Source organism: Motacilla alba, chromosome 26 (assembly GCF_015832195.1).
Source record: "Motacilla alba alba isolate MOTALB_02 chromosome 26, Motacilla_alba_V1.0_pri, whole genome shotgun sequence".
NCBI classification, from domain to species: domain Eukaryota; kingdom Metazoa; phylum Chordata; class Aves; order Passeriformes; family Motacillidae; genus Motacilla; species Motacilla alba.
The window spans coordinates 455,335-478,528 of record NC_052041.1 but is presented as its reverse complement, the minus strand read 5'-3'; the positions used below and the strand labels follow the sequence as shown (position 1 = coordinate 478,528).

At 49.9% G+C, this 23,194-nt stretch overlaps 1 protein-coding gene across 6 annotated transcripts in view; it reads right to left on the bottom strand.

The window, feature by feature from the left end:
• Positions 1-223: 223 nt before the first annotated feature.
• Positions 224-23,194, bottom strand: part of IGFN1 (immunoglobulin like and fibronectin type III domain containing 1) — a 39,316-nt gene continuing 16,345 nt past the window's right edge. For 4 of the 6 annotated variants that reach the window (XM_038162518.1, XM_038162520.1, XM_038162519.1 and 1 more), the window contains 17 exons: positions 22,599-22,773; positions 21,934-22,047; positions 20,591-20,762; positions 19,710-19,982; positions 14,129-18,001; positions 12,759-12,883; positions 12,182-12,323; positions 11,416-11,712; positions 10,494-10,793; positions 9,452-9,625; positions 8,799-8,927; positions 8,068-8,364; positions 5,585-5,673; positions 4,284-4,479; positions 2,851-3,150; positions 2,070-2,396; positions 224-1,329 (listed from right to left, as the gene is read on the bottom strand). In XM_038162518.1, coding sequence (XP_038018446.1) covers positions 1,316-1,329; positions 2,070-2,396; positions 2,851-3,150; positions 4,284-4,479; positions 5,585-5,673; positions 8,068-8,364; positions 8,799-8,927; positions 9,452-9,625; positions 10,494-10,793; positions 11,416-11,712; positions 12,182-12,323; positions 12,759-12,883; positions 14,129-18,001; positions 19,710-19,982; positions 20,591-20,762; positions 21,934-22,047; positions 22,599-22,773 — 6,997 coding nt within the window. In that variant the 3' untranslated portion in view covers positions 224-1,315. The remainder of the gene's footprint in view (positions 1,330-2,069; positions 2,397-2,850; positions 3,151-4,283; positions 4,480-5,584; positions 5,674-8,067; positions 8,365-8,798; positions 8,928-9,451; positions 9,626-10,493; positions 10,794-11,415; positions 11,713-12,181; positions 12,324-12,758; positions 12,884-14,128; positions 18,002-19,709; positions 19,983-20,590; positions 20,763-21,933; positions 22,048-22,598; positions 22,774-23,194) is intronic. The other 2 variants (XM_038162523.1, XM_038162522.1) reach the window with 2 other exon arrangements.

Here is a 23,194-nt window from a genome sequence, read left to right as displayed (position 1 = left end):
CTGCAATTCCGGTTTCCATCGACCTTGGCTCTTGTGTTCATCAGTCAGGGAGCGAACATGCCCTGCACGGGATATCCCCCTGCCTCCAGCCCCGCAGGAGGAGGAGCTGCGGGAGCAGCTCCATGAGGGATGACCTTGTGAGCGGTGAGATGTGAAACTGCAGCAGACGGGGACCCGGGAACTGACTGGGATTCCTTCTGCAGAATAAACACGGACTCGGGTAGATTTCACCGAATTGTGGTTTAATTTCATTATCTACTGCTGCTACAGCTGTACAACATTGTACAAAATGTAATCCCAAGAACATTCCAGCCCCACAGCTGCTTGGCTCTGCTCTCTCCTGTCCGAAGTACCCTTGGTGCTCTGGCTGTGACACCCTCCCACAGCCACCAGAACTTTTTGCTGTCCAGGCCCAGTGATGGGAACCCCTGGCCATGGCAGGAGGTCTCTGGGAGTCTCTCGCATTTCTGGTCAGACAGGAAGGATTTTTCACCTCTTTTGCTCAAGGCAAAGGCTCCCAGCAGTGCCATGACCAGGGGCAGTTGGGATGCACAGGTGATTCTGGGGGTGATTCAGGACTGGCACAGCCTTTGTACAACACATGCTGAGGATTTTGGGAGTTGCTCTGCTCACACCCTGGTTGTAGACTGCTAGTCCTTCCCACCAGCGCATTTGCACTGGGAGCTTCACCTACCCCATGCCAGGCTGCTCTGAGATTTCATCTCCTGCCCAGACAAAATGAGCAGGCAAATGATCTTTTAAACTTAGGGGTTAGGGAAGATAATCTACTTAGAGGCTACTGGTAGAAGAACATATGCAGAGCTGCTTTTGCCAGATTTGGGAAACCTGCAGAGAATCACATGGAATCCAAAGTGACTGTTTTGGCTTGAAAAAGCATATGTGAAAGGACCAGAGATCCCCAATGTCCAGAAAGGTCCTTGTTGTGGGTGAGTGATGTGGCAGGATGGTCTCTCCCACCCAGTTGTGTTCTCCACAGAAAGTTTCATTTTGGCCAATTATTTTTCCTCTCATCTTCTGTGTTCCTGAAGTTTCTAAGCTGTGTTTTAAAGGTCTCATAGAAAGCCTGATTATTAAAAAAATAAATAAATAAAATACAGTGCTCTTAAACCTTTTCTCCCCCAGTATTGATGGCACTGCAGCATCATGTTCAACATACAATTACTGGATCTGAAAAATAACACCCTAAGACTGTGAAGAACATCTGACAATAAATGCACCGCTTTCATATGGATGAGTCCTCACCAAAACCTTCTCATCCTCGGAGCCATGCAGGGATGTTCTCAGCAGGGCCACGCTACAGGGAGGAGTCTGAAAGTGTGAGTAAGAGAGAAACAGCTCAGGGTTGTAGTGAGGGAGATCAGAAATAGTCTGAAAAGCTCCCTGGGAGGGGGAGCTGAAATATTGCAGGACCTAAAAGTTTGCAAGAGGGTGGTAGGAGTTTAACTGACACATTTTGCCACTCCTGTAATCCTAGCAAGGTATTTTGCATTTAAAGAAAAATATTTGACTCCAAGTAAAGGATATTTCACTGGGTACAGTCACCGACAATATTTATCCCTGAGTATATCCAAGAGTCCATCCCCAGCCAATCCCACTGCCCTTCCATCCACATGAGGATCCCAATGCCTCTGACCACATCCCTCTTTTCTCCCTTAGTGTTGGCTTTGGCCAAACATCAGCTCTCTCTCAATGCTCCCCTCACCTGGCACATTTGCCAGGGTCTTTATTCTACAGCTTCTGCACTCAAGAAAAATCTAACCTTGATATTATCCTACCTAACAAAGATGGGATTGCTCCTTCTAAAAAATTTGCTCAAGCTCCGCCAAAACCTCTGGGTCATGTAGAAATCAAGTGGTCTTTCCCATCTGCCTTTTTATTTCTGCTTCTGTTTGGTACTTGATCACGAGTACCATGATTAGGAATTCAGTTAAACAGCCCAAATGTACCATTGCTTTGTCAGCAGGTGGAGCTGGCTGGGGACCATTTATGAGGCCCTGGGCAGCAGTGACACCCCTGGATCTGCCAGGGAAGCAGCACTGCAGAGTTACCTCGGATGGCGAGGAAGGCTTTGCTGAAGGCACGGCCCACTTCATTGCTGGCTTCCACCATGTACTCCCCCTCATCCTGCTTGGTCACCCCCAGCACTACCAGGGAGCACACGCCGAAGTCGTTGGTGCAGAAGTAGTTGGGATCTCTGGAGAGGTCTCTGCTGTCCTTGTACCATGTGATTTTTGGTGGGGGGTGGCCTCCAACAGCACAGCTCATGTGACACTCGCTGCCCGTCACCACTATGTGGGACTTCAGCGGCACCAGGAATCTCGGGGGCTGCTTCTGGTTAACTCCCCTGTATTTCTGTGCTTTCACTCGAAATTCAGCTGTGAAAAATAAAGCACCAAACACACACTCAGATACTGCTCCCAGCACTGCAGGGTTTGCAGGGGTTTGTTTGTGCAGTGTCTGGAATTCTGCAAATTTCCAGAGATCCCATGCACCTATGGATTGTAACCTCTGCTGCTCCTCAGAATTACCAAACATTTACCTTCAAAGTCAGAAACTTTGGTTTCTACAATAGTAAAGCCTTAGATTTTGCTGGGAATTCATTTTGGGGAAAATTGCTTGTCATAATGGCTGGGAATGAAGGTCTGTCTGCACAATGTCCTGCAGAAAGGACAAACCTTCCCTGCCCAGCTGGAATTCCTCAGGGCATCTCTGCATTCCTGTTTTGGGCCATTGAATATTCCCAGGAGGAGAGATCCATTTGAGGGTGGGGTGTTAGAAGCAATGAAAGAAACAAAACACAACACAGAGAAATACTTGAAAATGTGTTACCCTTTTTTTTCCAGATCCTCCAGGGCTGCACAGTCTCTGATGGATCACTGGCTCCCAGGTCATTTTTTGCCACAACCCTGAAGTAATAATCCCTGCCTGGGACCACCCTGGTGAAGGTGAACTTGTTGTTGTAGATCAGGTCCCCCAGCACATGCCACAGGCCCTTCTGGGATTCCCGTTTCAGGACAGTGTAATACAGGTTCCTCTCCCACTGCTCAGAGGCTGAGGGCTCCCAGGTCACTGTCACTGTGTTGGGCACATTCTCTTCTAGCCGGATGGCTCCAGGGGGCCGAGGGATATCTGCCAGGGGAGGGCACACAATGTCACAGCTGTAGGGACAGTGGCACAGAACCCTAAAATCCTGTTGCATGTCTGGGGCTCAGTGACCATCCTGGTCACTGGAAGGGACAAAATGCCATTCCTTCTCCAGGAACACAGATGCATTTGCTATGAACTGAGCTGCTGCTGCAGAACATCTGCTCTGGCTAAGCAGTGAGAGGAGGGTGGTACAGCTGAGCTGCTTCTCCTGGGGTCACAGGAAGAGCTGTGCTCAGTATCCTACAGCCTGTACTGTCCTGCAGACAAGTAAGATCATAAGTGCCTGGACAATCTCATAGAAAACTGTACCCTGGTTCTCCCTATGCCTGCACAGACAAACTGTAGTAGAGCACACCCTGCCAAACTCAGTTTGTGGCCTTCTGCCTACTCACAGTAAATCATGGAATCCCAGACTGGTTTGGGTGGGAAGGGACCTAAAAGCCCATCCAGTCCCACCTCCTGCCATTGGCAGGGACACCTTCCACTATCCCAAGATGCTCCAAGCCCTGTCCTACATGGCCTTGAACACTTCCAGGGATCCAGGGGCAGCCACAACTTCTCTGGGCAACCTGGGCAAGGGCCTCCCCACCCTCACAGGGAGGAGCTCCTTCCCAATATCCCATCTAACCTTGCCCTCTGGCAGTGAAAAGCCATTCCCCCTTGTCCTGTCCCTCCAGGCTCTTGTCCCTAGTCTCTCTCCAGCTCCCTTGGAGCCCATTTAGGCACTGGAAGGGGCTCTGAGATCTCCCCAGAGCCTTCTCTTCTCTGGGTGAACACTCCCAGCTCTCCCAGCCTGGCTCCAGAGCAAATGGGCTCCAGCCCTCTGAGCATCTCCATGGCCTTCCCTGGAATTGCTCCAGCAGCTCAATATCTTTCTGTTGCTGGGGACCCCCAGGGCTGGAGGCAGCTCTGCAGGTGAGGTGCCACCTGAGGGGGCAGAGAAGCAGAATCTTCCCCTTCCCTGCTGCCCATGCTGGGGATCAGCCCAGGGCATGCCCAGCTCTCACCCACCAGCACCCCCAAGTCCTTCTCCCAGGGCTGCTCTCAGTCCCTTACTCCCCAGCCTGGATTGGCTGGGAGTCGCTGGTAGATTTGTATGGATGGCAGCGAGTTACCTGTAATTTGAACCTGGAAGCTGAAGGTTTCCCTTTTGCCCAGCCCATCCCCAAGCTCCACAGTGTAGGTGCCGCTGTCACTGAGCTCGGCTGCCCTGAGCAGCAGCTGGCTGCTTCCCTCCTCGGTGCTCACGGCAGCCCGGCCGGGAAGGGGGAGCCCATCCTTCAACCAGGTCACCACCGGCTCGGGAGATCCCTGGAAACAACAAGGACTCACAGCCACTTGTTTCACCTCCAGACAGTGTCTTACATCTTTAGTTTCATTATCTTACCCCAAATATGCACCTCCACAACATAGTAATGTTTAGAAATACAGATCCGCGATGGATCTGAGAGCCCTGATCTGTTCTACAGTTTCTTTACAAATTGTTTTTCCTTTTTGTCCTTTGAGGATGTAATTGCAGTAAAGTGTTCTTTTGAACTGTGTCAAACAAGCTATGCCAGACCAAGGACAGATAACTTCAGGAGACAGTATTTTCTGCTTTTAAAAAAAGATCTGTTGGTTTTGGAAAGAAAAAACATGCTCTAAGTCTTTATTTCCATTAATTAGTGCAATCTTTGGTCTCCCAGAGATTAGGAGAAAGGCCTGCAAATACACACACTTCATCACCCTCCTCTGGTATCCTAGACTTCACAGGATCATGGAATCATTTATGTCTGGAAAAGACCTCCAAGAGCATCGAGTCCAACCCATGCCCCATCCCCACCTTAAAAGCACTTTTACACTTTTTACACAAAAGGTGTTCCTTGGACACCTCCAAGGATGGGGACTCCAAACCTCCCTTGGCAGCCCCTTCCAAAGCCTGACCACGCTTCCCATGAGGAAAAGCCTGTGTTGTTCCAAGCTTGCTCCAAAGCACTGAGATTTCTGTCAGTGCCTGCCAAATTCTCAAGTCACAGGGCTCAAGTGCTGCTGCTTGGTGAGACAAGCCCAGTGAAGGTGTTGCTGGAAATGGTGCCCCAAGGCCTTCTGAGGGAGTCACAGGGAAATATCACTGATTTGGGAAGTCTGACAGAGCAGTACCAGGTGATGCTAACATTGATAAGGCTAGGTGGACAGCACTGAGCCTTGTCTGCAGAGATTAAGGAATGACCACAATGTCATAAAACACCAATGCCAAGCCTGACAGCTCAATTCTGGCTTGTGTTTTCCTCACTCTGAAAGTCTACACAGCACAGACAGGCCAAATAATTTGCCCAGTGACTCGTAAACAAAATTCCATTACATAAAAGCAGTGGCTCAGTTTTCCTGTCTGCTATAAAACCAGGCAGGGAATTCCTCCAAAGCCCTGAATACCCACCTCAAAGGGAATCTTCACCCGGATGGGATCCCCTGCTTTTATAACCAGGAAGCTTTTCACTGTGTCATCTATCAGGAACCTAGGAGAGACTGGAAGAAACAAAGATTACTCCCAAAAAGTGGATGTTGGTGCAGTCATTGGTGACAATTACAGTGTTCCACCCCCTGGTGCCTCTCCCAGCTGAATGAGGCTGGTGAGGGACTCACAGTGGGAAAAATCTCCCTGGCTTAGTCCCAGACTGTACACGTCTCAAATTTCATTACTATTTATTTATCACCATGACTAAACAAGGGAAAATTATGTAAAAATACATTCATAACAATCTCTGTATTCATGTGATGTTTCAGTCAGAGAGAAATTGGCTCTTTTCCACACTTTATCCATCACAGGGATCATAGTTTGTGTTTAAATGGTGTCTGGAAAAAGGAAATTCCAAAGGACACTTACAAAATATATATGCAGTACAGAGCACAGAACATCCACAGGAAAGCTACCAGAGTTTATCTAAATTCTTTAGCATTTAAAATATATTATTTTCTCTTTTCATCAATATACTACAGCAGTTACTATTTATCTAAGAATACCAAATACAGTAATGCTAAATTGTATTTAGTGTTTTCAGTATAGAACTGACCACCTGCTTTAGATGGATTTCTTTGATTTTATTTATTTTAGGTTTTTTATTAATAAATGGGGTCTCTAGGCATATGCCAAAATAGACATTTTCACTTAGGATCCAAGTTAAGGAAGATGAACCCTTCAGAAAATTATCTCTTACATCTGTAATTCTGCAATGTTCCCAAAGAGCAGGGAAAAAACAGAGCTGCAGATTGTAAATAAAGATGGGAAAGTGAAAATGGTGAGAACTTTCAAACTAAGTAATTAAAAAGTAAAATAAAGTAACCAAAAACAGCATTAAAATGTGATTTAATAGAACGAAATAAAATGCTTCACTTCAGAAGATTATCTAAAAACTGAGTGGAAAATCTATTTTTCCTTTGGAAGAGTGCAAGCAGGGGTAAGGCACGTACAGGTTCTGTCTGGTGACTGTGGAGTGGCCCTGCACAGGGGGCAGAATGTAAATCCAAGGAGAAAATGGAATTCTGAAAGTTGTTTTATCCAAAGGAGTCTCTAAATGAGCTGAGCACCGTGCACTGCACGTCTGATATCAGTTCATATTGAGACTGCCCTGCTGAGGTGAGCAGATAACCCCGAGGTGAGCAGGAGCAGCGCTGCCCTGCGCTGGGCTGGGCCGGGGGCAGCAGCTCCCGGGGTGCCACAGCTCGGCCGCTCCTGCTCCCGGAGAGTGCCCCGTTCCCGGGACACGGACACAGGGAGAGTGCCCCGTTCCCGGGGACAGACACAGGGAGAGTGCCCCGTTCCCGGACACAGACACAGGGAGAGTGCCCCGTTCCCGGGACACGGACACAGGGAGAGTGCCCCGTTCCTGGGACACGGACACAGGGAGAGTGCCCCGTTCCCGGGACACGGACACAGGGAGAGTGCCCCGTTCCCGGGACACGGACACAGGGAGAGTGCCCCGTTCCCGGGACACGGACACAGGGAGAGTGCCCCGTTCCCGGGACACGGACACAGGGAGAGTGCCCCGTTCCCGGGACACGGACACAGGGAGAGTGCCCCGTTCCCGGGACACAGACACAGGCAGAGTGCCCCGTTCCCGGGGACAGACACAGGGAGAGTGCCCCGTTCCCGGGGACAGACACAGGGAGAGTGCCCCGTTCCCGGACACAGACACAGGGAGAGTGCCCCGTTCCCGGGGACAGACACAGGGAGAGTGCCCCGTTCCCGGACACAGACACAGGGAGAGTGCCCCGTTCCCGGGACACGGACACAGGGAGAGTGCCCCGTTCCCGGGACACGGACACAGGGAGAGTGCCCCGTTCCCGGGACACAGACACAGGCAGAGTGCCCCGTTCCCGGGGACAGACACAGGGAGAGTGCCCCGTTCCCGGGGACAGACACAGGGAGAGTGCCCCGTTCCCGGACACAGACACAGGGAGAGTGCCCCGTTCCCGGGACACGGACACAGGGAGAGTGCCCCGTTCCCGGGACACGGACACAGGGAGAGTGCCCCGTTCCCGGGGACACAGACACAGGGAGAGTGCCCCGTTCCCGGGGACAGACACAGGGAGAGTGCCCCGTTCCCGGGACACGGACACAGGGAGAGTGCCCCGTTCCCGGGACACGGACACAGGGAGAGTGCCCCGTTCCCGGGACACGGACACAGGGAGAGTGCCCCGTTCCCGGGACACGGACACAGGCAGAGTGCCCCGTTCCCGGGACACGGACACAGGGAGAGTGCCCCGTTCCCGGGACACGGACACAGGGAGAGTGCCCCATTCCCGGACACAGACACAGGGAGAGTGCCCCGTTCCCGGGACACGGACACAGGCAGAGTGCCCCGTTCCCGGGGACAGACACAGGCAGAGTGCCCCGTTCCCGGGACAGAGCCCCTGACTCACCCACGGCAGCAGCAGCTCCAGCACACGCCTCGAGCTCCGAGGCCTCCCCGGGGCCGCCGTCGCCGAGAGCCCTGACACGCAGGAACAGCTTCTCCCTGGCCGGCAGGCCCTGCACCCTGCACGAGGTGCTCTCGGCAGGGAGGGTGAAGCACTTGGTCCAGCTGAGGCTGTTACAGGGCCTCATCTCCACCTCGTAGCCTTTCACATCGTTCCCATCTTCAGGTTTGTTCCATGTCAAGGTGACACTGGTGCTGTCACTGCTGCTCACTTTAAGGTCCTGCACTTGGCCTGGAGATTCTGGATGGAGAAATTTTATTTAAACTATTTTTCTAGGATTTCTCTTCCCTCTTCAGCCACTGCCTGAGATTCCCCAACATTCTTGCAGCGCACTGGATTTCCACTGTGCTGTCTTGCCCTACCTTGTCCCAGTTCTTCAGAGCTGGATCGGGGTCTTCGCTCCTACCAGCCCTGCAGTAAATCCACAACATTCCAAAACACTCCATAGCCCCTCCTGAGTGTTCCTCCACACTGCACATTACCCCACACTGGGATCTGCCAAATCTTGACTTGGACATCCTACAGGAAATCCTTCCATTCCTTCCTCCAGCTGATTCTCAGCCATGAAACATTCCCCAATTACTGATCCTTGTCTCCACACACATTTACAGAAGATTTAAGAACATCTCTCCACGAATACCCCAAAAGCAGGGAGGGCAGGGCAGGGCACTTACTGGTGGGGTCCCGGGCAAAGGCAGGCTCTGAGGGGTCACTGGGCTGTCCTGTGCCAGCAGCATTGACAGCTGCCACGCGGAACTCATACTGCACACCCTTCTTGAGGCTGGTCACCTTCAGTTTCTTGTCTGTGGAGAGGGGAGAGGAGAGAGGAGAGGAGAGGAGAGGAGAGGAGAGGAGAGGAGAGGAGAGGAGAGGAGAGGAGAGGAGAGGAGAGGAGAGGAGAGGAGAGGAGAGGAGAGGAGAGGAGAGGAGAGGAGAGGAGAGGAGAGGAGAGGAGAGGAGAGGAGAGGAGAGGAGAGAGGTGTTGCCTCAGGGAACATCAGGAAACGTGACACAACAAAGCTGTGCCTTACTTCAGGCAGAATTATGGACTGAAAAACTCTCAGGAGCCATAAAAGCTGTCACTGATTCCCCTGCCATTCCCTAGCCAAGTGCATGTGATCTTCTGGGATGTGTTCATTGTATTCCTTTCAAAATCAAACAGCCCTTGAATCACAGAATCCCAGAATCATTTCATTGGTAAAGACCTCCAACATCATCCACCACCACCTTGATGTGAAAGGTGTAAGATCCTAAGCAGCTCCTAAACCCATCTGACATTTTTGCCTTTTCAAATCCACCAGGGTGTCCCAGGAGTCAGAATACCCACCTTTGACAGGCCCATTGGTGACTGGCAGCCAGGTCACAGTGCCCTTCTTGCGTTTCTGAACAATGTATCCCATAATTTGGGAAGTGCCGGTTTTACAAGGAGTTTTCCAGGATATGGTGATGGTGTCCCTGCTGGCACTGATGATCTCAGGGGGATCTGGGGCACCAGGGGTACCTACAAAGAGATGAGGGCTTCATTATTAGCAGGTGTGTTTTTATGGCAAGATAAAATGGTGCAGTGTGTAATTTCTCCTTCCAGATTCCCCCAGGTATTCCTATGGCTGTGCTTTGAAATCTGGCTGAGACCTGAAGCTGTGGATCCTGTTCCCCACTCAAACTGGATCCAGCATGGACTCTGTTCCTGAGTCTGGATTTCACAAAAGATCTGCTGTCATCAAGACTGACAATTCCTCTGCCAGTGGGGTGTGTCTTTCCTACATATGAACAATCAGCATCGTTCTTGCTTTCAACAACAGGAACTGGTAACAAAATGGATTTTCTTTGCCCTCTGCTAAAGTGTTCAAGATACAGAATCATGGGAATGAGAATGGAGAAAGAAGATAGTTAGAACAGAACATTGCTCTCTCTAGTACTGCATTTGTGCTCATGGCAAACCTGTTCTAGTATTTAAACTCCTTGAAGGACAAAACCAATATTCAGTTGTTTGGAGATTGGGGGAATGGAGTGGTCATGCTGAGAAGGGCTGCACATACAAGTTCTTTTGCCTGTGGAGTTAGGAAAAGGCCTCACAGGTTCCCTTTGCAGCCACACTGAGAAAAACTTCCTTTGATCTTGATGCATTTCCCCCATGAAACTTCCTTTCCAATCCAAAATGGAGCATCACCAAGGAATAATTACATCTCACTCAGCATCACCAGAACCTACAACGAACTGCTGCTCTTGCTGGGCAACCTCCACAGCTTTGTGTAAAGACTGAAGTTGAGATCTGTAGCAACATCCACAATGCAGTGAGTTTCCTCTGATGTCAGCTTTGATAATGAATGTCCCAATTTGAATTATGAATTATGAGAAGTTCTCCTCACCTTTACCAGCAGCCTTCACTTCCCCTGACTCCAGCGCATCGCTCACTCCCTCGGCATTCATGGCCCTCACCCTGAAGTAGTAGCTCATCTCTTCCTCCACTTTGCTCGTGGTGAAGCTGGTGCAGCTCCTGGGGGCTTCTCCCAAAGTCTCCCAGTCGTTCCTGCCCACCTGCTGCCTCTCCACGAGGTACCTTTGCACTGGTTTGCCCCCATCGTCCTTGGGGGGCTTCCACTGGATCGTGATGTTGTTGGCAGAGCTTTCTACAATTTTGATGGGTCCGGCTGGAGGCTGTGGCTTGTCTGGAAAGACGAACAGAGACACAGCCAGCTCCAGACCCAGACCTGCTCCTGGGTTTGGAGCAGACACTATCCCTTGCTCACCAGCTGGGAGACTGTTCTGATGAAATGCAGGCACAGTTGTTGGATGAGGGCTGGGCATGTGAATTGCCTCTTCCAAACTTGACCTCTTCTAACTTTTGATGGAGAAGATGGAAAGCCAGGCCCTTGCTCTCCTTGGGTCAATAATTCTCATAAGCATTGCACCAGTTCAGCTTGCTAATACAGGCAAAACATCCTTTCTGGTCTCCCAAAGGAGCCCAGACATTTATGGGAGGGCTGAGTTGGACCTTGATGTCCTATTTCAGATTTGCCTGTTGTGTACAGTCACATCTCCCACAGTGTCTGAACATTCAAAACTCAGCTGCTTAGGCCATGAAAAACCAAACTAAGTTTGTTTTCCTTTGTACTAAAGGGCATGAAGCATGTTCAGCAATCTTTCCTTGTGCCCTGATTTTGGGGCAATATACAGAGTCTTGTTCCTCTTGAAATACCCAGTCACTCCAAATGAAGTTGTCACCAGTGTTCATGGATTCCCTGCCTGAGCTTTACAGTGAAAGCCACAGTGAATGTTACAGGATCTTACCTATCACCACGAGCTGTAGGTTGATCTCTAGGACACCACTGTCATTCTTGAGCCTGACTTTGTAATCCCCACAGTCCCTCCTGTCGCAGCTGGAGATGGACAGTGTGGTGCAGGTGTCTGTCTTGTCCACACGGATCCTGGTGTCGTCCCCCAGCTCCATCCTGTCCTTCAGCCACGCTGCCCTGATGGGCCCCCGACCCTCGAATGGGATCCGCAGCTTCACCCCCTCCCCGGCCTTGGCCACTGTGGGGACACTGGTCAAGTTCTTGAGGAGAACTTTGTCCACTTGGGGAGGATCTAAGCAGGTGATACAAGGTCATTAAAAACCACAATTCAAGGAGGATAAGGCTCACCTTGGAGGGAAGGGACCCCCTCATGGTGCTGCCAGCAATGCTTAGAATCTCACAACACTTGGATCTGGACCTTTAGTTGTACTTTGCTACAGGATAATTATCACAAAATTTTGTGGTATCAAACTGTCCTTTCAGTAGAGAAAATTTCTCCTTGGCAACATACTAAACGCAAGAATGAAGAGTCTGACCTTGATTAAGTGGTTTGTGCACCCCAAAAATATTTGATTTGCTGGCAGAAAAGTCCCTAGTTAAATTTGCAAATGGAAAATGAACCAACCTGTAAAAAAACATTTCCCATTTATCTTGTAATTCTTTATAACAAATTTATCTCAATAACCAATAACATGTCTCTGAGTAACTATATTACATTCAAAGCCTATCTCATGCTGCCTTGGTGGTTTGACTAGACTCACCTTCAACAAAAATTGAAGCTTCAGTTTTTACATCTCCACCTTCAAATCTGTATTTCCCAGCATGAATATCTTCAGCCTTGTTGATGATCAGTTTGTGGACAAGACCTTTCTTTTCAAAGACGACTCCATCCATGCTTGTTAACTACAAAGTAAAGGACAGAGACCTAGCCTTTTTTAAAAAAAGGAAAAAATGCAATCCAAACTAAAACTGGACAGACTACAATTTGAAATGCAGTTGAAAAGACTTACAAGTGTCATGCATATTTAATGACAATATTCTGGTATTCTGTTGCCCACAGAAGCTGTGGCTGCCCCATCCCTGGGAGTGTCCAAGGCCAGGTTGGACGAGGCTTGTGTCTAGTAGAAGGTACCTCTGCCCAGGGCAGGGGTGGGACTGGATGATCCCTAAAGTCCCTACCAACCCAAACCACTCTGGGATTCTGGGAACCCTTCCAGGGCCCCACTGAGACTGCAGGTGACTGTCAAGGGGAAGGACACCTTGACACCACCCTTAGGAAGTAGAGCCAGAGAGCAGAGCATTGCTACCCAAAGACAACAGCAAGCTCAAGGAACCCACCTTTAGGCCATCCTTAAACCAGGTTCCTGTCACGTTGTCCTTGCTGACAGTGCAGGACAGCTCAGCTGGCTCCCCCTTCAGCACTCGCACGGTCGCCAGCTGCTTGTTGAGGTAACAGCGCGGGACTGAACAGGCACAAAGGAGGGGAAAGAAGCTAAGTCTGTGCTACAGAGAGACACCTAGAGCTGAAAATGCATGTGCATGTGATGTGTAAAGAGCTTTTAAAAAAAACATCCTCTGGTCAGGAGAAGCTTTTGTGCCAGCTCGCTGTGGGTCAGCTGGGTACACTCAGAGCCTTGAGGGCCATCCCAACACCAACTATATCCCAATATCCACCTCATGGGCAATTGATTCACCACAAATCACATTATCCAGCTGTGGATTTGCTAGTTTATGTCTATGCTAATCATCTTGGCTCCCTCTACAGCCAGTGGAAAAAACAGCTTGCTCCAGGGTGTGGATATACTGCTTCATCCTCCTCTTCCTCTGCACTGACTACACATGGGGCTGCCCAACACATCCCCCTAAACAGCTCCAGGCACACTGTTCTCCACCCTTGTGTTTCTCTTTCTCTTCCCAAGTTCTTCTCCATTATCATCATAATCTCCTCTCTAATATATACCCCGCTCCTTCCCCCTGAACCCCAATTATGATGGTTTTACTTCCTTGTTTATATTTATGGTTCAGCAATGATAATTCCTAACTTATGAACCATCCCATTACGTCAATATTCCCCTCTGATTATACACCTGAAATTTCTCATTCCTGCAATTTTCACATCATCATCTTGTTGGTGGAGCCACAGGTCTTACTCAAATGGCTGCAAACAAATTACTCCCCTCTTGCTCTATGCAACACCTTATTACTCCTGATGTTACGAGAGAAAAGAACTCTTTACATTAAATAATCCCATATAAGCAGGCACAGAATTGTTCCCAGAACTTGGAAAATACAGTTCTTTACAGTAGGTGTTTGAAAAATAAAGTGAAAGCTTCACTTTTGAATTGGACCAGTATCAAAGAAACATGATGATATTCCTTGAAACTTAATGGGAACTGGTATGTTTGTGAACTGGTCTGTTCCATGATATGTGAAACACAAATGAAGAGATGAGACCTAGTTTAGATCATTTAGACAAAAAAAAAAAAAAAAAAAAAGAAAAAGAAATGCAGACCTTTAAGGCAGTTTGATCAGAGCACACTGTGTAAGATCAAACTTATCCAATCAGTGGGAGAATTAGGAACAGATCATGGGACAACCAAATTTCTACAGAGTTGTGTTTATCTAAACCATAACATCCAATTTCTTTGCAGGATTAGGAATGTAAGTATCAAAATGCAAAGACCAGGAGTCACCAGTTAACCACCTACCTTTGAGATCATCCAGGACACTCCGTCTCTTTTGTGTTGTGCTTTCCGCATTGTTCAGGGAATCATTTGCTTTAAGATCCAGGTCAGGTTCCTGCTTTCTCTGGTTTGCTGAAGGAGGTCCACCAAAAGGACCTGGCATCTGGCCATAACTCAGTGGACCTTGACCAAACCCACCTGAACTACTCCCATCAATAGATCTGTCATGGGATTTACTCCCTGCCTCTTCAAAGGCAGAATTTGTGTCATAAAGGGAGCCCAACTGTCTGAAATCTCTGCCTTCTCCCCTGGCTCCTCCTGGACCAGACAGGGACCCTCTGTCACTAGCTGAACCCTTGTTCCCTGGCCCTCTGACATCACTGGCAGTGCCCTTTCCAGTTTCACCTCTCGAAGATCTGCCAAGATGTGCATCCAGCCCATAATCACCACCTGGTCCACCAGCAGCTCCCACACCTCCTTTACCATGTACTGAATCCCATTCATCCCCTCTCAGCCTCCCAAATCCACCTGCACCAGCTGTGGCTACAGCTGACCCTCTGTCCTCGCCATGGGGAGACCCTGCACCCCACAGTGCAGAGCCTTCCCTGGAAAAGCCCTCTCCTCCTGCTCCACCTGCATATCCTGGAGCTCTGCTCAGTGTGGCATCTGTGCCACGGCCAGATCCCATCGCTTCCTCACCTCCAAGAGGAAAATGAGCAGCTCCTGCCACAGCCCCATCTAAGAGACCATCCTTCCCATAGGGACCCCCAAGACCCCCTGCACCACTAACACCTGCTCCAGCTGGGAGACCATCCTTCCCGTAGGGAGCTCCGATTCCCTTGGCACTTGCAGAACCAGCCCCACCAACACCTGGTCCAAGTGGCCGACCATCTGGACCATACAAAGCCTCTCCTGCACCAGCTCCTGCTCCAGCTGGGAGACCATCCTTCCCGTAGGGACCCCCAACACCCCCTGCACCACTAACACCAGCACCTGCTCCAGCTGGGAGACCATCCTTCCCGTAGGGAGCTCCAATTCCCTTGGCACTTGCAGAACCAGCCCCACCAACACCTGGTCCAAGTGGCCGACCATCTGGACCATACAAAGCCTCTCCTGCACCAGCTCCACCAGGTCCAGGTGGAAGACCATCCTTTCCATAGGGACCCCCAACACCCCCTGCACCACCAGCCCCACCAGCACCTGCTCCAGCTGGGAGACCATCCTTTCCATAGGGAGCTCCGATTCCCTTGGCACTTGCAGAACCAGCCCCACCAACACCTGGTCCAAGTGGCCGACCATCTGGACCATACAAAGCCTCTCCTGCACCAGCTCCACCAGCTCCAGGTGGAAGACCATCCTTTCCATAGGGACCCCCAACACCCCCTGCACCACCAGTAACACCAGCACCTCCTCCCACTGGGAGACCATCCTTTCCATAGGGAGATCCAATTTCCCCAGCACTTGGAGAACCAGCACCACCAACACCTCTTCCAAGTGGCTGACCATCTGGACCATACAAAGCTTCTCCAGGTCTTCCTGCACCAACTCCACCAGCTGCAGCTAGGAGACCATCCTTTCCATAGGGAGACCCAAATCCCCCTTCGCCAGCCCCACCAACACCTGCTCCAGCTGGGAGACCATCCTTTCCATAGGGACCCCCAACTCCCCCTTCGCCACCAATACCTGCTCCAACTGGGAGACCATCCTTTCCATAGGGAGACCCAACTCCCCCTGCACCACCAGCCCCACCAGCACCTGCTCCAGCTGGGAGACCATCCTTTCCATAGGGAGCTCCAATTCCCTTGGCACTTGCAGAACCAGCCCCACCAACACCTAGTCCAAGTGGCTGACCATCTGGACCATACAAAGCCTCTCCTGCACCAGCTCCTGCTCCAGCTGGGAGACCATCCTTCCCATAAGGAGCTCCAATTCCCCTGGCACTCGCAGAACCAGCAGCACCAACACCTAGTCCAAGTGGCCGACCATCTGGACCATACAAAGCCTCTCCTGCACCAGCTCCACCAGGTCCCGCTGGGAGACCATCCTTCCCGTAGGGAGCTCCAAATCCCCCTGCACCAACATCACTAAAACCAGCTCCAGGTGGGAGACCATCCTTTCCATAGAGAGATCCAAGTCCCCCTGTACCACCAGACCCACCAACACCAGCTCCAACTGGGAGACCATCCTTTCCATAGGGACCCCCAACTCCCCCTGCACCAGCACCACCACCAACACCTGCTCCACATGGCCGACCATCTGGACCGTACAAAGCGTCTCCAAGTCCTCCTACACCAGCTCCACCAGGTCCAGCTGGGAGACCATCCTTCCCATAGGGAGATCCAAATCCCCCTGCACCAGCACCAGCACCAGCACCAACACCTGCTCCAAGTGGCCGACCATCATACAAAGCTTCTCCAAATCCTCCTGCACCACCAGCACCTGCTCCAGCTGGGAGACCATCCTTCCCATAGGGAGCTCCAAATCCCCCTACACCAGCTACACCAACCCCACCAACACCTGCTCCTGCTGGGAGACCATCCTTTCCATAAGAAACTCCTAATCCCCCTGCACCAACACCAGCACCAACACCTGCTCCAAGTGGCCGACCATCTGGACCATACAAAGCCTCTCCAAATCCTCCTGCACCAGCACCACCAGCCCCAGCTGGGAGACCATCCTTTCCATAGAGAGATCCAAGTCCCCCTGCACCACCAGCCCCACCAGCACCTGCTCCAATTGGAAGACCATCTTTCCCATAGGGAGCTCCAAGTCCCCCTGCACCAACACCACCAAAACCAGCCCCAGCTGGGAGAACATCCTTTCCATAGGGAGACCCAAATCCCCCTGCACCAGCTCCACCAGCACCTGCTCCCAATGCTTGACCATCTGATCCATACAAAGCCTCCATTTCTTGTGTGGAATTGCCACCAGTAGCAGGTATAGCCCCATCTCCACCTGGAAGGCCTCCTGGCCCATACAATGAGCCAGTTCTTCCTGTCTGCCCTAACTGACCACTGGCATGAGATGTCAGGCCATCCTTGCCATACGGAGTCCCTGTTTGTCCCTCTCTGTTTATACCTGCTCCCTTCATATCACCCACAGTAGCATGCCCATCCTTGCCATGGTGGGACCTCATTCCTCCTGCCATTCCAGCACCTGCAGCATTCCCCATAGCTCCAGTTCTTGGACCAGTCCTGCTGAACAGATCACCCACACTGGCTCCCAATCCAGTTGAATCAGGATCAAGCCCATCTGGCACAGAACTTCCACCACCCAACCTGCCAGCACCCCCAAAACCAGCTCTGTAACTGGCATCACCTAAATTCCCATCCTTGTCATGCTGAGAGCCTAAACCTTCTCCATCATCCATGTCAATGTTAACAGCACCCAGCAAACCTTCACCTCTGCCATCCACAGAATTCCATTCACTTGCTCCTTCTCCTGCACCACCAGGACCTGCTCTGCCTGACACAGAGTCCATGCCATGGACAGCCCTTAATCCACTTCTGCCTCCTAAGCCTTTTAGTCCAAAGATGCTGCCGTCATTGGCTGCTGAGTCTCCATCTAGACCTGCTCCAGAAAACTGCCCAGACCCCATCTCTCCATTCGTGTGGGTTTTGCGTAGCCCTTCTTTTCCCAAAAATCTTTGGCTTCCATCATCAGAATCAACAGAGTGTCCTTGGCCCCTGCCTTGACTGCTGCCTTGACCTGTTCTGTACCAGCCACTTTTCTCCACACCAGAGGATGTGGAAAAGGAAGGACGATCTTCAGCAGCAGCTTGTTCTTGGCGGCGAAGCTTCCTTGCCCTTTCGTTGTCTGCCATGGCTTCTTTCACCCACTCAGATGTCTCCCTTACAATCTTTTCTTCTTCATCCTGTCTCCTCTTTCCTTTGGCATCTGAAGTTGCATTGTTTCATGTCAGCAGGTTTACAATTTAAAGAAAAAGAGGGGAACAAAATAACAGAAAATCAATAGGACATGCACTGCATCAACAACCAAAGAAAATGTGCTACCACTTTTTGAATTTCATTTTAGGACACTCACACACAACACATTTAAATAAATTTAAAATAATTTCAAATCTTGAATTTTTCAATGCCACATTCAGACAATGAAATGTTAGTTAAAGACAATTACTTTTAGTTAAAATGCATTGGTTTTTAATGGAAACATGCTCATAACAAACAAACCAACCAACCAACCAAAAATAACAGAAAAAGAAACTTCCAGCATGGCAGGTCTGATTTAGAGGGGCTGAGATTGTATGTGGGATTCATTAATTCCATCTGCCTTCACCCTCCAGCTATGGAGGAGTTACAGAATATTCCATGCACAGAGGAGCCATCAGTTCCCACCATGGAACTGGGATTCACTGCTATTGAGGCAGCTTGCACATCTGGATAATGGCTGGTTTAGGGATGCCCAACCGGAGCACTAAAGCTTTCAGATCTGTGAATAGCTTTGGATTAATCTGAAATTCAGACTGTTCTGAGAGCAGGTCACTCACTGCTTTGGTTTCCAGGTCAAATATAATTTATCAGAGCTCACAGCTCACTGAAATTCACTGGAAGTTTCTTTGTTTCAGAAGCCTACATTGCTTTGGAGAGGCCTTTGTGAGAGAGACCCCTCCTGCTGCTGCAGGAGGATCCCAAAGGAAACCAGAGTCAAAGGGAACCAAAGGAACCACCTTTCATAAGCAAACAAATACAAGCCAGGTGACTGTCAATGTGCCTATACTGTGTTCCCACCTTCCCAGCTTCCTCTGAGCTCCTTCCAGCATGTTTAACTTTAATTGGGAATGAAAAATATTATCTAGCAAGGAGAATGGCATTGATAGTGTAGAACTGAGAGTATCAGAAGCTCCCTGAGCCCCTGCCTGCTGCACTGTGATCACTGGGACAGCTTCCTCAAAAACATGTGGAGAGATAAGGGAGCATTTTTCCAATAACTGATGGAGAATGTGCTACTTCATCATAACTATACAGCAAACAAGCCAATAGGATTTGTCAGGACTAATTAAAAGGGGAAAAGTTGGTCTCATATGAAGAGGAAAGAGGGTCTAACCAGATGTTCATTTTTCCAAACAGGATTTAAAATCACAAAATGGTTTGGATGGGAAGGGACCTTAAGACTCATCTCATTCTACCCCTGCCATGGGCAGGAACACCTTCCACTCTCCCAGGCTGCTCCAAGCCCTGTCCAACCTGGCCCTGGACACTTCCAGGGATGGAGCAGCCACAACCTCTCTGGGCTCTGTGCCAGGGCCTGCCCACCCTCACAGCCAAGAATTCCTTCTAAATATCCCATCCAACCCTGCCCTGTGGCAGTGGGAAGCCATTCCCCCTTGTCCTGTCCCTTCATCCATTTTCCAAAGTCCCTCTGCAGTTCTCCTGGATTCCCTTTAGGCCCTGGAAAGTGCTCCAAGGTCTCCTTGGACTCTCGTCTTCTCCACACTGAGCACTCCCAGTTTTCTCAGCCACAATTTCAGAATTAGAGGCTCAGCAATTCATTTCCCAGCAGAGCAACATCTCTCTGAGCCATCAGGCAGTGAGAAGAATGTTTTGTGCCAACACACCATGGGAACAACCCGCTGCCAACCACTCACATTCCACGAGGAGCCAGGCACTGGAGGAGCCCTGTCCCGCGTCGAGCGTGTACAGGCCGCTGTCCGAGGGCCCCACGTTCCTGACAATCAGCTTGTGGGTCAGGCCATCGGGTGTCACAGAGATCTGGTGCTTGTCACTGGCCTGGAGGGGGTGGCTCTTGTGCAGCCACAGGGGCTGGTGGCAGGGCGTGCACAGCACACACTGGAACTCGGCGTCCCCAGCCTCGGCACAGCGCACGTCGGAGAGCGGCTGCCGGAACCGCGCCGGGATGGCTGCAGGGGAAACCGAGAGCTATGGGAAGGAAACAGCTGCTTCTGTGCTCCAAGGAAAATTGTTACAGCTGAAGGAGGAAAAAACAGGAAGCTGCGGTGCCTCTGAGCACCGGGTTACTGAGAAAAAGGAAAAACTCAGATGTGCTTCTGTGCCCAATACTGCAGAAAAGCAGAAAAGTAGATTTTTGTACTTATCATCTTCTGAGACATTTGCACCTCACAGCACTGATGTGTTGCCAGTCTGCAGTCGTTGATGTGTTCCTGCAGTACTGTACTTGGATTGAGTTGTTATAATTCTGAGCTCACAGAGCCAAACTGTAATATGGGGTAGGTTAAGGAGTGTGCTTACTGTCACCCACAGCCAGACTGGTACTCGAGGTTAGGCCTGCTCCCCTGGACTGCAAATGCAGCACCCAAAGCACTTAATCGCCCTTCTGCTCCTTTTCACCTGTGCCAGACAAGGAGCCCTTACTGGGCAGCACAAAACCAATCCTCTGTGGTAGCCAGGAGTTACTGAGATTTGCACTTGCTCCTAGACACAATTTTCCAGCAAAAAAATAAACTTTTGTCACAGTTACACACCACATCCATCAAACTGAATTCCTTACCTTGAGCATCCAGTTCGGTTGAGAAGACAGGGACGTCCTCCACCCTGACCTGGTACACCCCTGCGTCCTCTGGCTGCACATCGTTGACAGTGAAGTAGTACCTCCTCCCGACTCTCCGCAGGCAGTGCTTCCTGTACTCGTCCCCTGTCCCGTACCGGAGCCGCTCGCCGTCCTGGCAGGGGAGGGCAGGGCAGGAGTGTCCTCACAAAGGCTCAACCAGTGCCAGGCATTTCAAACACATCAGGACAGGTTGTGCTATAATCCCCTTGTTGATATAAATGCGTAACCTCGCGGTGCCCAGGGCTCTTTGCAGTACACAGGCACTGTCTGGGCAGTGAATCCTGCACAGAGCAGGGCACCAAGCTCTGAAACTCAGCAAAACAGCAGCTCTTGGCTACTCATATAAGGGTCTGAAGCTTCTTGCAACTACACAGACAAAGCACTTTCTTTTCTAGATTTCAGCATCCTCATAGCTGGATGAGCAGAAGAGTTCACCACTTTCTGTAGCACACTTGGGTTACATTGTCCAAATTGTGGCTCATCAACTTCATGTCATATATTTGATTCAGAAGATTCATAGTTAGTCTGTCTTCCCCTTCAGGCATTCTGATTTCCCCTGGATTAAAGCCTGGAACCACAATTTGACTAAAAAGTATCTTTCAGAAAAAAACACCCAGCACTGAGCACCTGCAGATTCCATCTGTGGGACCATGGATCTAGAGGGAATGTTGTACATCTCTGAGATCTTCTTTCACAGAGGGAGTTATAGTGCAATAACACACTTGAGAAAGTGAATTAAATTTAGAAGAAACTGCAGAATTTCTACGGCCTGAAAGACACTGTTGGGGTGATGGTCTTAAACTGAAGGAGGGTCAGGTTAGATATAAGAAAGTAGCTTTTCCCATGAGGGTGGGGAGGCCCTGGCACAGGTTGTCCAGGCTGCCCCTGGATCCCTGACGTGTCCAAGGCCAGGTTGGACAGGGCCTGGAGCAACCTGGGATAGTGGAAGGTGACCCTGCCCATGGCAGAGGGTGGAATGTATTAAGGTCCCTTGACCTTTAAAAGTTCCCTTCCAACTCAACTGTTCTCTGAATTTCCTGAAGACATAAGGATATCAGTAACTGACTGCATGCTCTGTACTTGGATCTATAAATCCACAGGGATATCCACCACCAAAGGTCACCCCACACCCACACTGCTCCCTAACCAAGCAGGGATCTGCAAAAGACAGACAACCTTAAGGCATTTATTTGCCCTCAGCCACTGCCTAGCAGATGAAGCCTTTTCTGTTGAACGCTTGAGGGTCTGCTCTGAGCTGCTGCTGCCCAACTCATCCCCCTCACCTTGAGCAGGTAAACGTTGCTCTTGCTGTTTTTCAGCTCCATCTCCAGGCTGAACGTAGCATTTCCCTCCTTGTTGACTTTGATGTGTTCAAAGTTTTTGAGACTGTGAATTAACTGCAAAGAAATATTGAAGAACCTAGTAAATAATAAAGCTTCCATGACAAAACTTCTTAAGCTGTTGAATTAATGTGAAATCTACTTTAAAGAGCTACCTCTAACATTATGTAGAAGAAGTATCTGTAAGTCACAATTCTGGTACAGTTGGTTGCAGTGTCTGTAAGCTGCCACAGTTTCCTCCTGTGTATAAATTATTTTTATGTGTTGCCTCCCCGTCACTCCCACACTGCCCATCCAGATCTCCACATGCCCCTGTATGTGAAGGCCAATTTTTACTCTTGGACATATAATTTTTAATTTGGGGTCCAAATTCTTATCAGAGATGACTGAATACCTCTGTGGTCAGTATCTCCTAAAATCTGTGAACTGAGCTTCAAAAAATTCATTAGCATTTTTGCCTGCATGAGTAAAGAACTGGAACTTCTTTAAAATATTGTCATAAATCACTGTCATACAACAAAATTTTCATCTCCAAAGCAATTTAGGAAGATATAGCCTGTTTTCAGAAGCTGCAATTTGTTAAAAATGAGTGGTTTCAGTTTATTTACCTTGTCTTGTTCACTCTCTGTTTCTTTCCTCATCTCCTGCAGCTTCCTCAGCATCCCACGGAAGTCAACAATTCCATATTTCATACAGATTTTCTCATAATCTCTCCTATCTGCATGCAGCAGCAGCTGCCACACAGCTTCTTTGTCCAGGGGCTTCGGTTTTGGTGCAGCAGCCCTGAGAACCAGGGGGGAAACCATTCAGACATTTTCACGGACAACAAGATGTCCTGCTCTTCTATCCCTAATCTCTTTCATCTCTCTTCATCATTCCTGTAGTTCACTTGGCCCAATAGGTGCAGGCAGGAAAGACTGGGACTCTTCCAGAGCAGGTTTTCTGCATCTGCACTACAAATTAAATGGTGCCAGGGAACAGCTTCCACCCTGCTGAATTATCACCAGAGAGTCTGGCACAGTTTGGCCCAGGCCAGGTAACTTGCCTAGCACAGCTCAGGATTCTGCAGAGAGATCATTATCAGCAGGCAATCCTTAGAGCTTCCCACCTGGGAAGGGAAGGCTTCTGCCCTGTGCACCTGGCAGTGCAGCTGGGCTGGGAGCCAGAGCTCAGCCCCTGGGCAGCCAGAGCCATCAGGGCATGA